Here is an 11,831-nt window from a genome sequence, read left to right as displayed (position 1 = left end):
TTTTTGTTCCTGGGAGTTATGTGGGAGAAAAAAAATACCCTGGGAGATAGGTGGGAAAAAAAAAGTCCTAGAAGTATCCTGGTAAAATAAAAATCCCATGTTTGGTTGACTGGATTATGGTGGGGAAAAAAAAAAACCTTTGTTTGGTTGCTTGAACTGTTGGATAGAAAAAAATTCTTCTCAAGCTTATTTTTGGTTCCTGAGTTTATTTTTGTTCCTGGGGTTATCTTGGGATGGGATGAAAAGGCAATCATTACACAAGTAATCATTACAAGAGTGGGATTAAAATAAACCTGGTGCTAAAAGGCAACCAAACATGGGATGGGACCAAAATTTAACTAACTCTCCCACAAAACTCCAAGGAACAAAAAAAACCCGGCAACCAAATGTTTGGCGTCCTTTTTTTTTTAATCAAACCAAGTGTAAAATTTGTTTACAATGTGAGGGCACTCGTTAAGGTGCATTGGAAAAGAAATTTCACAATCATTTCACACATCTTTTACAAATGTTTTGAGTCCTTTTGAACAAAACACGGGTAAAATTTCTTCTCTATTGCACTCGTTTGCAAAACCCATCTATTTTTTTTTCTCATGCCCAAGTGAAAGTAGGAAATTTTAGATATATTTTTTAATTTTCCTCTCCAAACTTTTTTCGCAAAATTCCTGCAATCCAAACAGGGCCCACACTCATTTATATGGTGTATAAGCAATAGAGTCCGGTATTTTCCAAAAAAGTACAGTACAGTCCCACACAAAGGATGATCCAAACCGTCCATTTGATGGACAACAATAAAAAACAGGTTGTGCCCCCAAAATCATTTCCATAGGGTGATCACAACCCTCCAATCTATAGAGATTTCCATAATACTTATGTTCATCATATATGGGAGGGCTAAGATCATAATGTGGAAATGATTTTTGTGGAGACAACCTATTTACATTGTGGCCCATTAAATCAACAGTTTGGATCATCCTAGGCTATACAATACTTTTTTGAAAAATACTGGACAAAATGGCCTACACTAAACCATACGTGCGTACACAATATCATTCTCCCTCTATTGCAACAATACGTGCTTGCACCAAATCAATGTTGTAAAACACCCTACGTGTTGGTAAGGACAGCCACATATTTTGACTCTCGATCTGATAAATTTTCCCATAAACAAACGGTAGAAACCCCCGCCACGAGAAATATGGCACCCATGGCTTCCCATGTAAGTCTTCTCTCTCTTTCTTCTTGCTCTGAGATAACCCTACATCTGGTCTTTTGGGTATTTTGATTCTCATTTGCTCTCAAATTTAGAAATATAATCCGAACTTCTCAGCTTGATGTGGGTTCCAAAACCATCACCGAAACAGCTAAACGTCTGTACATTTTACTCTGTTTTTATTCTAACCCTCGGTTTCTACTTTTTCTGATCTAGACTATTTGCAGAGCAAAATTTTAAAAATATAAGTTCATGGTCTAGCGCAAAATTTTAAATAGTCACTTTCAACTAGAGATTATGGGTAGATATCCTTAAATCTATGTTATTGCATCAACCTGAACGCATGAATCGACTATAAGTGAATTCAATTCGTGGCTTCGAGAGACATGGTATAATGAATAGTGATAAGTAGTGTCTGGTTGCCAACCTCGTAGAGTAATGGGAGGGGGTGTCATTACCAATATAGAAAGAGAAGAGAGAGAAAGAGAAAAGGCAACATTTTCCAAGTCAAATTCCTCTATTTTTTAGAAATTTGGCTTGGAAGGTATAAGGAGGGGACATGGATGCCAAATCACCGGACACGCAATAATTACTTATGAAATTTGTCTGATAGTCTCCAGGGATTTCGATGCTACATTGGCAACCAAACAAGAGATTTTGCTCACATGGAACCCATATGCAAAGCAAAGCCCCTAAACTATCCTGGCTTTTGTGCAACCAAACACACCTTAAGGAGTTCCACCGGTTGAGAGACCAATCCAACCTGTCATGTGCTTTCTCCACGTCTATTTTGAGAATCATAAATTTAACCCTTGAGATTTTGATAGAGGTGATGGCCTTATTGTTTGAAACTATGCTATTGAGAATCTGTCTACCCTTCACAAAGTCGCTTTGGTCAGAGGCAATAACTTAGGCATCACTTTCTTTAAGAAAAAGAGGAGAATTTGGATATAATTTTATACACCTCTCCTACTAGCCAAATGCGCTGAAATTCCGTAATATTTGATTCATTTCTCATTATAGGGATCAGGGTAATGAATAAGATGTTGAAAGCCTTGGCGGTTTTGTGGCAATAAAAAAATTCTTCCATCGCTAGACCAGCCCTACATACAAGTTTATTTATTCTTTATAGAGGTAAATAATGGAATAAAGGTACATAATGGAATGCACTTGATAATTCTTTCAACTGTGAATCATATAGGAAAATTGTTTAATTAGAACCATTTCTATGTCGTAGTCTTTGAGACCTTGATGGTCAAAAGTTCCAGGTTTGTGTCTCTCACTCTTCAAAAATGGGTAAACACAGTTCCGAAATTCTACATCAACCTTTAAACTCGTTCCATAGTGTTTTAACAAGTTGTTTTCCTGGAAACGCCAACACATTGAGGAGTTTTCCATTTTTCCTACTTTTATATAGATCTTTGTAAAAGTGCAAGTTAGCAAACACACAATGAGAATTTCTTTGTTTTTTGAAGGGCACAATGGGAATTTCTTCTTGCCACGCTAAGATGTGTTCATGTACTAATAGTATAAGCATTATCTGATTCCTCAGAGGATTTTTTTTTTCTATTTGAAATGGAATGTCACAAAAATTGGTAGCATGAGTTGCTACGCTAAGATGTGTTCATGTACTAATAGTATAAGCATCATCTGATTCCTCAGAGGATTTTTTTTTTCTATTTGAAATGGAATGTCACAAAAATTGGTAGCATGAGTTAATAGAACCATTTCTACGTCATAGTTGTTGAGACCTAGATGGCCAAAAATTCCAGGTTTGTGCCTCTCACACTTGAAAAACGGGTAAACACATTTCCTGCAATTCTACATCAATCTTTAGAGTAGTTCCATAGTGTTTTAACAAGTAAGTTGCTTTCCATGAAATGCCAACAAATTGAGGATTTTTCCATTTTTCCTACTTTATTAAAATGGGAATTTCTTCTTGGTACACGGCGTGTTTGTTTAAGATTATGACAACCAATTGTGAGTGCCAAACCGATTATTGGACTCAAATTTAAACATAATTTTGAGTCCAATAATTGGTTTGGCACTCACAATCGATTGTCATAATCTTAATGAACAGGGCCTAAGATGTGTATATGTACTAATAGTATGAGCATCATCTGATTCCTCAGGAATTTTTTTTCTAATTGAAATTGAATGTTACAAAAATTAGTTGCATGTGTTACTCTTAACATTTTGTAATGGTGGCTTCTAATCACACTGCTAACAGCCTATACTTATTCAAAATACAGCTTATCACGGGAGCCAAAGAAGTTCTTGGGACAATTACAGGACGCAAGTACTCTCACAATTATTTGATGGTTATTTTTCATGAACATCAATTTGTGCCCGCCATAAAGTGTGGCTCCCCTTTTGGAATGAAATGTTCGCACAACATTCTGCATATTCCCCCTTTCTCAGCTCATTATTGTAGGCTTTCTAAATTGTCAGGACATTATTTTCACACGGCTGGTGTTGGGTCAAGTATAAAGCCTGGACTATTGTACAACAAATCAAGAGGAGGCCTTTCTTTCCGTTTCTCTGTAAGGCATGTGAGGACAACATGCAAATACTCTACTCCCGGCGCTATACTGAAACATCAGGATAAAGCTTCTTTAGACTTCCTGAGGGACAAAAGGATAGTTCCGGATTCGGATCCTCCAAGCATCAAAGATGTCAACCTTTTGTATCAATTTATTGATCAGAGGTTTGTATTGGGATAACTTCAATTAATGAAAACTATCCCACATTCTTGCTGACCCCAACTAGTTTGGGACAAAGGCTTAGTTGAGTTGAGTTATCCCACATTCTTATTGTTTTTGAGTATTTACTGATTAACTGCCTGCTTACTGATTATGTTCACAGTCGCAAGCTTATGGTGTTGACTGGAGCAGGAATAAGCACAGAGTCAGGGATTCCTGATTATAGAAGGTTCTTATTTCCTCTTTGTTCTTATTTCTTATTTTTTGCATAACGATGAAAATAATAGCTGAAATTTTACATTTCAGTGCAACTACATTATTTGTTTTCTTCAAAAATTTGGTGCTGCAATCTTGATCTCATTCACTTGCTAATAAACAAATAAATGGTTATTGTGTGCATCCATAGGGATTAGTCCCGTGCTAAAATAGGGTGGGGATACCCTATGTCATAAAAAAAAGGTTGAAGTTTTCTATTTAGTACTTGATTTTTCTGAAATTATCATTTACATTATGTCTGCAAACTAGCATATTGTACATGTCTGTCACCCACCAAAATCCTTGGTTGTTATTTTCCTCATTAAAGTAACTAAATATCAGGATTTCTCTTCAATGAAGATTAAATTTTACAAATGAGAAACCACTGTAACACAGTAGTTATTTCTTTCAAGTTTTAGTTGGATTTGAAGCTAAGTTTCTTGAAAAAGTGATATTAATTGTTAATCTTTTATGTTTGGAAGAGGAGGTTAAAGTCCTTGTACACTGTTCCTTGGGGGGTTTTCCCCATGATGCTAGAGACTGCACAAACAGTTCTAAAGCTTTACTAAATAAACTATTTTCTTTTATTAAATGATTCTTACAGGAAATTTTTTAGTTCTCTTTTTTTTTTGGGCTGAATCAAATTGGAATGAGAGCCTTCAAGTATGTGATTTTTGTTTGGATTCCCATGGCTGAGAAGAATTTCTCTAACAGGAAAGAATTCAGTCTGAGAAGAATTTCTTTAATTTCATTGTAATACTGAGCGACACTTGCAAGGTATGCAAAGATTGGTGGAGGATCTTGTTGTTGGAGTGATGAATGTGGAGAAAATTCATAGTTGAGGTGCTTTTGTTGGATTTTTTTATAGATTGAGATGGTTTTGTGGTTTTCAAAATATTTTCTGACATTTTCTAGGAAATTTTGGAAATTTTTAGTTGTTTTAGAGAAGTTAAGCATAGGAAAGTTTTGGTATCTTAATTAACAGGTTATTGTAATACAGCATCTTTTGTTTTTGGGACTTGGGATTTGAGTTTAGTGAACGCTCTTGTCCTGGGAAACTAGGCTAAAATTTGTAGGAGTCTGTAAAGAGGAGCTTGCCTCTAGGGTCATAGTTCATGTGGTATTTTGTGCTTTGAAAAGAGGAGGTTACCATTCATTTATGGTTCACACAACTGATATTTCTGCTCCCCCTTTATACAATTCCTGCTCCCTTCACCGCCTTTTACAAGTATTCCCCTCACAATTAGTTCTCTATCTTGGCATTTTCGCTTCCCCATCAGCTGTCCATCTCTTTCCCTCACTCCTCCCCTTTCTAACAATTACATGTTCCCGGGCCCCAATGGTTATCACGACGTTGCCATTTTTCCAGGAAAACTCCCATGTTGATGGAGATCTATCCGTTGAGGCATCATACCCCACCCCAGCTTGGCGGATGAGAGGCCCTCTACTCTTATCGGTTGATAGTAGCCTTCTGAATGAACCAAACCTTGAATCTGATACCATTGGCTTGGCTTAACAATAGGTGGTGGGGCAGACGGCGGCGAAAGAGATAGATTTCTGGCTCCCATTCCCGATCAACCTGAAAGACGTGAACAGAACCACAGGGCGGAGAGAGAGAGAGAGAGAGAGAGAGAGAGAGAGAGAGAGAGAGAGAGACCTGATTAAGAAGGCATAAGAATATAGTGTGATCCCCAATAAATGTGGAAAGAAAAATCAGATCTTATGGTTCCTTTTGGATGCAATCCCTGATGAAGGTGGAGGCCGAAAAAGAAACCAGAAAGATCTTAGTCTTGTTGGAATCTATTGTATTCAGGTTCTGATACCATGTTAGTTTTAAGCATCTTCATAAAGTTAATGATAGGTGCATATTAAGAATAGGAAACACTTATAGAAACAGCAGTTAACTTAAAATTTTGTAGTTTACTTCACGGATATCATGAAGTTGACAAAAAGAAGTGCTAGAGAATGGAAAGATGGATCTCTCTTGCTCTCTCTCTCTCTCTCTCTCTCTCTCTCTCTCTCTCTCTCTCTCTCTCTCTCTGCCGCAATTGAGTCAAGATCTTTTTCTCACACATTTGTCCCCACATTCGGGTGTCCTAATGGTGATCCTCCCTATTCTTCTTTCCATGGATAGCTTCCCATATAATGGATGACAAAAATTAGAAAAGATCTGCATTCCTTATTTCTATTCAGCAACACACGATTAGTTCCTTACAAGAAAAAAGATTAATATTGGTATGATCTAGGATAAACCACAAACCTGCCATGAAGAACAAGATGTACAAAGAGACAGCATTACCATGCTACCTCAATGCTAAGAAAATACTAAGAAAATATTGAGAATGATTGGGTGGGTAGTGCTTTTTAAAAGTGTAATAGGGTACAAAAGTTTGAAAAAAAAAAATAAAAAAAATTGAGCATGCATCGTATAATTAACTAAAAGCGCAGAGTGAAGAGTGACATTACCAAAAGGAATGCCCCTATCATTTCCCATTTGTACATAGTATATACTTCCTACATATTTCAGTCGAAAGAATACCATGATCACTCAACTCGATCCTTTGCTCATTCGAGTCGACTCGGCTGAGTTTTAGTCCTATGAATTTAATTAAACAGTTCCTTTACAAGTCATTGATCGATAGTCGGATTGGGCTCTATGAGCTTGGAAATCGAAGGTGAGCCCACCGAATAGATGGTCCAGATCGTTGCGTTGACCATCGACCGTTGGTATCACCTAATTCTCACTATAATAGGAGGGGCGTGGAACGGGTGCACCAGATCATACGCCTTATTTATATTTTATTCATTTTGTCTTAGTTATGCAAGGAGAAGAAGAAACACATAAAACATCATTAGATCTAATAATAATGTGAGTTTTTGACGCTCATGCTCAGATAACCTATATCTGAGCTCACATGAGTTTGATATATGTCTACTCTAAAATGTTTCTTATGGTCATGACTGGTGCGGTTGGAAGGGGCATGTCTGGGAAATCAATTGTTCTGAAGCTAAACGACAAGAGGAATGGAGGAAGAGTCTTTGGTAACATATTCTTTGGTCAAGATGTAAGCATTAACTAGATCTTCTGCCAGAAAATCTGTGTTTTCTTCATTGTTTTTTAATACTATTATTTACTCCTCTATATGAGTACTATTATATAATATGTTTGTTTTTCTAGAAGTTTGTAGTTGCATACTGGGTGGGCATTATTCTGAGTGTTGACATGATCCTGAAGGATTAGAAACTGCTCAATCAGACATAGCCGAATATGTCTAGGGAAAGTGTTAGATGTATCAAAATTAGTTAGATAGAAACATACCATGATACTCTCCCAAGAAGAGAAACTCATGTTAGTCGCATGCTCTATTTCTCAGTGTGAAGAAAACACTTTCAATGGAGAGAATCGGATGAGTTTTGCGGTTGCTAGTGTGCCCCACCATGGACAAGTGGAACAAGTTGGAGTTAATAGGACGTCCATGTGGGTCCCACTAAGCTACTCAACCTGGGAATCCTTGTAAGACTCTTAGGATTCCTCATATGAGTTGGAGTTGCATTCTCTCTGTGCAACTCATTCCCAAGGAGAGTAGGAGTTTCGCAAGGAGTGTGCTACTCATTCTACAAATACACCTTATGAAATCTCCCCCTCTGTTTTCCTCTCTCATCTTCCTATAGTTGGTGTTGATCTCTGGTTCTATTGTTTCCTTGGGATTTAGATCATGGAATACACCAATCGTTCTTGTAGCATTTGATCCCATTCGGACAATTGATCGGATGGTCTCAAAATTTGTAAGACGAATCCACCTTTGATACTCTCCCCTGTGCTCTTTGTGCACAGCTAAGCCAACTTAACCCTACACCTAGCTGTCATGAAAATCTTCAGAAATATCATAGCATCATTCTATGCTTCATTGAGCATAAAACATCTATATTGTGAGGGTTTGGCATATATATTTCCACAATTTAAGTAGAACGACTACTACCACACTATTAAATTGTAAACCTTTGGCTACATCTATTTATGGTTACGCTAGTTGTGCACAACTTACCATGTTTTGTAATTAATTAGTGTCTCAATAATGAATGAGCTTTGAGTTTCTCTGGAAAGATCCCAACTAGAATTGCCAGTCAGCAATTATCAGTGCTTACCAAAATTTATGGAAGCAAAACAAATCCATGCCAACTTGGATCTCAGATGCTGCCGCAATACAATTGCAGATGGGTTCGTGAACCTAAAGGCAATAGGAGCAAAATATGAAAGTACACTATTGAACGAAGAGAGTTTTCTGAACCAAGTAATCCTTCACCGGCCAGTTAGAAGTTTTCTTGCCAGTTAGGAGTTGCTCAAAAAATGGATTGTCAACTCGATGCAACTTTGTGTAGAAAAAACCTATGGGAATTTATATGTACTCGATTCTTATTCTTCATATAATATTGAGGCCCTGTTCCTGTTCGTTTAAGATTATGACAAACGATTGTGGCCAAAATGATTATTGGACTCAAAATTACGTTTAAATTTGAGTCTAATAATCAGTTTGGCACTCACAATCGGTTGCATAATCTTAAATGAATAGGGCCTTAGCTTTATGTGGTTGCTCAATTTTATTTTGAAATGAAAGATGCAGCACTTCAAAAAGAAATCTGCATATTTTTCTTGTAACTTGAGAATGGAATGCCATGCTTATTACTAGTTGTCTTACCTCTAGAACCTTATTTCGCAGTGTGTATCCAACAAGTTCCGAAGATTTATGATCTATGTTCATGCAAAAGGAATGATAGTTGATGACGAGTATGTACTCATGGGATCTGCTAACATTAACCAAAGATCATTGGATGGTTCAAGAGATACAGAAATTGCTATGGGTGCTTACCAACCCAATTACACGTGGGCTGGAAGGCAGAGTCATCCACATGGCCAGGTTTGAAATTTTGTTAGTTTTAATAAATGCATATGCAATGTGCCATTCATTTGCTAGGGGAATTTTTATATATTTATAAGGTTAAATATAAAAATCTTTTATAAATATCTATAATGCTAAAATGATTCTACCAAGTAGAATGACTAAGATATCCTGATTCACTTTTATCTGTTAACCATGCTAAAACTAGTCATTCAAAACAAAAGAAGCAATACTAGCCAAATCTGTCTAGTGAAATTCAGGAACTTCTATGGGAACAATACATATCCATACTCATCAAAAAAAAAAAAAAAAACAACATATCCATGAATCAGAAATAATACGAGGGATGTTCAACATTTGGGCATTAAATTTCTAGACCCATCTTTAATGAACGGAATGTAAATTCTTAAAATTGGAAAGATTGACCAAACATTATGCAATTATCCTTATGGAAATTCGTACCATAATGCTTGATGGAGATTAATAGAGAATTGGGATTGAGCCTCTAGCTCAATGGTCAAGGCTTTGTTCTTCAACCTGGAGGTCGGAGGTTCAATCCCAAGCTTTCCTACACCCAAAAAAAAAAGATTAATAGAGAATTTTGTATTTTAGTGCATTGAACTTATCTTATTGATTTTTATTGTTAAAATCCTGGTTGTTTTCGGATGTTTCGAACCAATTGTGAGTCAAAAACTGATTATTGAACTCAAAATTAAATGTAAATTTGAGTCCAATAATCAATTTTTGACTCACAATTGGTTCGAAACATCCGAAAATACAGGTATTAAGAAGATCATTTAGATGTCTTGTGATTATAGATGTACAACTAATCCAATGTGATACAGTTTTTTTATAGGTATATGGGTATCGGATGTCGCTCTGGGCAGAGCATTTAGGCTCTCTGGAGGATTCTTTCCGCGAACCACAGACATTGAAGTGTGTTAGGCGTGTAAATCGGCTAGCAAAAGATAACTGGAAGTCATATGTATCTGATGATATGAAAGAAATGAAGGGGCACCTGATGAAATACCCAATTCAGGTGGAGAGAGATGGAAGAATTGGGCCATTACCCGGTTATGAAAATTTTCCTGATGTGGGTGGTAAGATTCTTGGAGCTCAAACCACTCTCCCTGATGTTCTAACCACATAATTTGTCAAACCCAAAGAAACTGGATAGACTGAGCTGCAAAGAATTTAATACAGTCCAACCTTTCGAAAAGAATTATGGGTTGGAATAGTGTGCTAATTCATGGGTTAGATGAGATTGATTTGAAATGGAGATCAGTATTGTACATTTAGGAAAATGAAAAGTAATGTTTATGTCAAGGGAGTCCAACAATCTGAAGAGCATGTTCGATTTTTGATTTTTGATTTTTTTTGTTGGCTAATTGTTATCTAGATCCCTTATTTATCACTGATATCAAGTGTTACAAGGACATTAAGTTTTCTCAATGAATGGAGTAAATTACTGCTACAGTTATTTTATGGTTCATGGAATTCAAATGATCTGGCTGAAAATCCTGTAGTTAAATTTTTTTATCAGTTTCTCTTGCTTGATCTTGATTCAATGGTAATAAGACATGGGACCCACTTGATCGATCGGCCTCCTAAAGAGTCAAAGCAGGTGGGGCTAACTTCCAATGATCAAATAAACTGCAGTAAGTTTCACAATTGCAAACTTCCATTGGGGGCAAAGTCCCATACAGGGATAAAGCTTAAAATCATTTTTATACTAAGAAAATCTTATACTGCTTGTTTTGGATCACTTGAATTTGCATTCTTTTCAGCAGTATAATTTTGTAAAAAATAAATGATATTTTCAGATTATGGGTTAAATGCAGCTCCACTCCACTAAACCTCAACAGTTCCAAAGAAGCTTTCTAAACTTTGGAGGACCAAAATCCAATAGGAATGGGTGAAAATGGACGAAGACAATGAAAATTTTGTTGCCGAAAAACAAATTTGACACAAATTAGGTTCTGTGTCAATTTTTTTTTTGAATTCTCTGTTCGAAAAATGGTGATTGTTCCTGAAAAAATGGTTTGGATCATTGAAAAAATGGTTCTTACTTATACTTTTACTTATACTAACAAATCAATGGTTTGGATCATTGGCTCGATGATGTGGATCCAGTCAAGAGCCCTTTTTTTTGGCTCTTTATGCGAGGGCTCCCTTGTATCTATCATTCCTCATCTTTTTTATAGAGGCAAATTCTACCCTATACAAGAGTCATTAAAGCAATTGGAACACATGATCCATGATCCCCTAGAGTGTGTGTTGGGGCTGCTATGTTTGTCATTAAAGTAAAATGTGATTATTTGCAAATAATGTTAATTGTTGTGAAAAGGCCGATCTAGGGTTGGGTGGAAATCCAAAAAAAATAAAAAAATCAAACAAGCATATACTATAAAAGTATATGCTTGTTCACAACACGGTCACCCCATATAAAAACTCTACAAAAGATTCAAAACCATGATCACAACAAATCCAGAAATAATTTGGGATTGAGCCCCTATCTCCAATGATCAAAGCTTTGGTCTTCAACCTTAAGGTGGGAGGTTCTATTCCAGCTTATGCTCAGCCGAAAAAACAGTGGGGCCCACATTATATGGGTGATCCAAACCATTCATTTGTTGGTCCCTGATGTAGATAGGGTGTGCCCTAAAGTCTTCTTCATAGGATGATCCTAACCCTACTATCTGTCGAGGTTTAAAATGGACGGCATAGTATGTAAACCTCCACGGATCAAAGGGTTAGGATCATCCT

At 36.6% G+C, this 11,831-nt stretch overlaps 1 protein-coding gene across 4 annotated transcripts; it reads left to right on the top strand.

The window, feature by feature from the left end:
* Nucleotides 1-1,088: 1,088 nt before the first annotated feature.
* Nucleotides 1,089-10,557, top strand: LOC143864780 (NAD-dependent protein deacylase SRT2-like). Of its 4 annotated transcripts, XR_013241355.1 has the most exons (7): nt 1,091-1,216; nt 2,234-2,344; nt 3,463-3,569; nt 3,662-3,917; nt 4,076-4,141; nt 8,886-9,083; nt 9,922-10,557. XR_013241355.1 is itself a non-coding variant. In XM_077375610.1 (6 exons), exons 3-5 carry the CDS (start codon nt 3,529-3,531, stop codon nt 8,914-8,916), a joined length of 486 nt encoding a protein of 161 aa, XP_077231725.1. In that variant the 5' UTR covers nt 1,091-1,216; nt 2,234-2,344; nt 3,463-3,528; the 3' UTR covers nt 8,917-9,083; nt 9,922-10,557. The 4 variants fall into 4 exon arrangements, 3 of the variants coding, with proteins under 3 accessions (XP_077231723.1, XP_077231724.1, XP_077231725.1); XM_077375610.1 differs by having other exon boundaries at nt 3,463-3,917; XM_077375608.1 differs by lacking the exon at nt 2,234-2,344 and having other exon boundaries at nt 1,089-1,216; nt 3,463-3,917.
* The last annotated feature ends 1,274 nt before the right edge of the window (nt 10,558-11,831 follow it).

The sequence above is a fragment of the Tasmannia lanceolata genome, unplaced genomic scaffold (assembly GCF_043159265.1).
Source record: "Tasmannia lanceolata isolate RefF3 unplaced genomic scaffold, GAP_Taslan_0.1 ptg000054l, whole genome shotgun sequence".
NCBI lineage: Eukaryota > Viridiplantae > Streptophyta > Magnoliopsida > Canellales > Winteraceae > Tasmannia > Tasmannia lanceolata.
This window is presented reverse-complemented; position numbering and strand designations above follow the sequence as displayed.

What these genes read in the sequence shown, in the direction of transcription:
- LOC143864780 (XM_077375608.1), top strand. Translation starts at nt 1,196, where the DNA reads ATGGCACCCATGGCTTCCCAT. An exon ending in TATCAATTTATTGATCAGAG is followed by an intron (nt 3,918 to 4,075) that starts GTTTGTATTGGG and finishes TTATGTTCACAG; the next exon opens with TCGCAAGCTTATGGTGTTGA. An exon ending in GGGATTCCTGATTATAGAAG is followed by an intron (nt 4,142 to 8,885) that starts GTTCTTATTTCC and finishes CTTATTTCGCAG; the next exon opens with TGTGTATCCAACAAGTTCCG.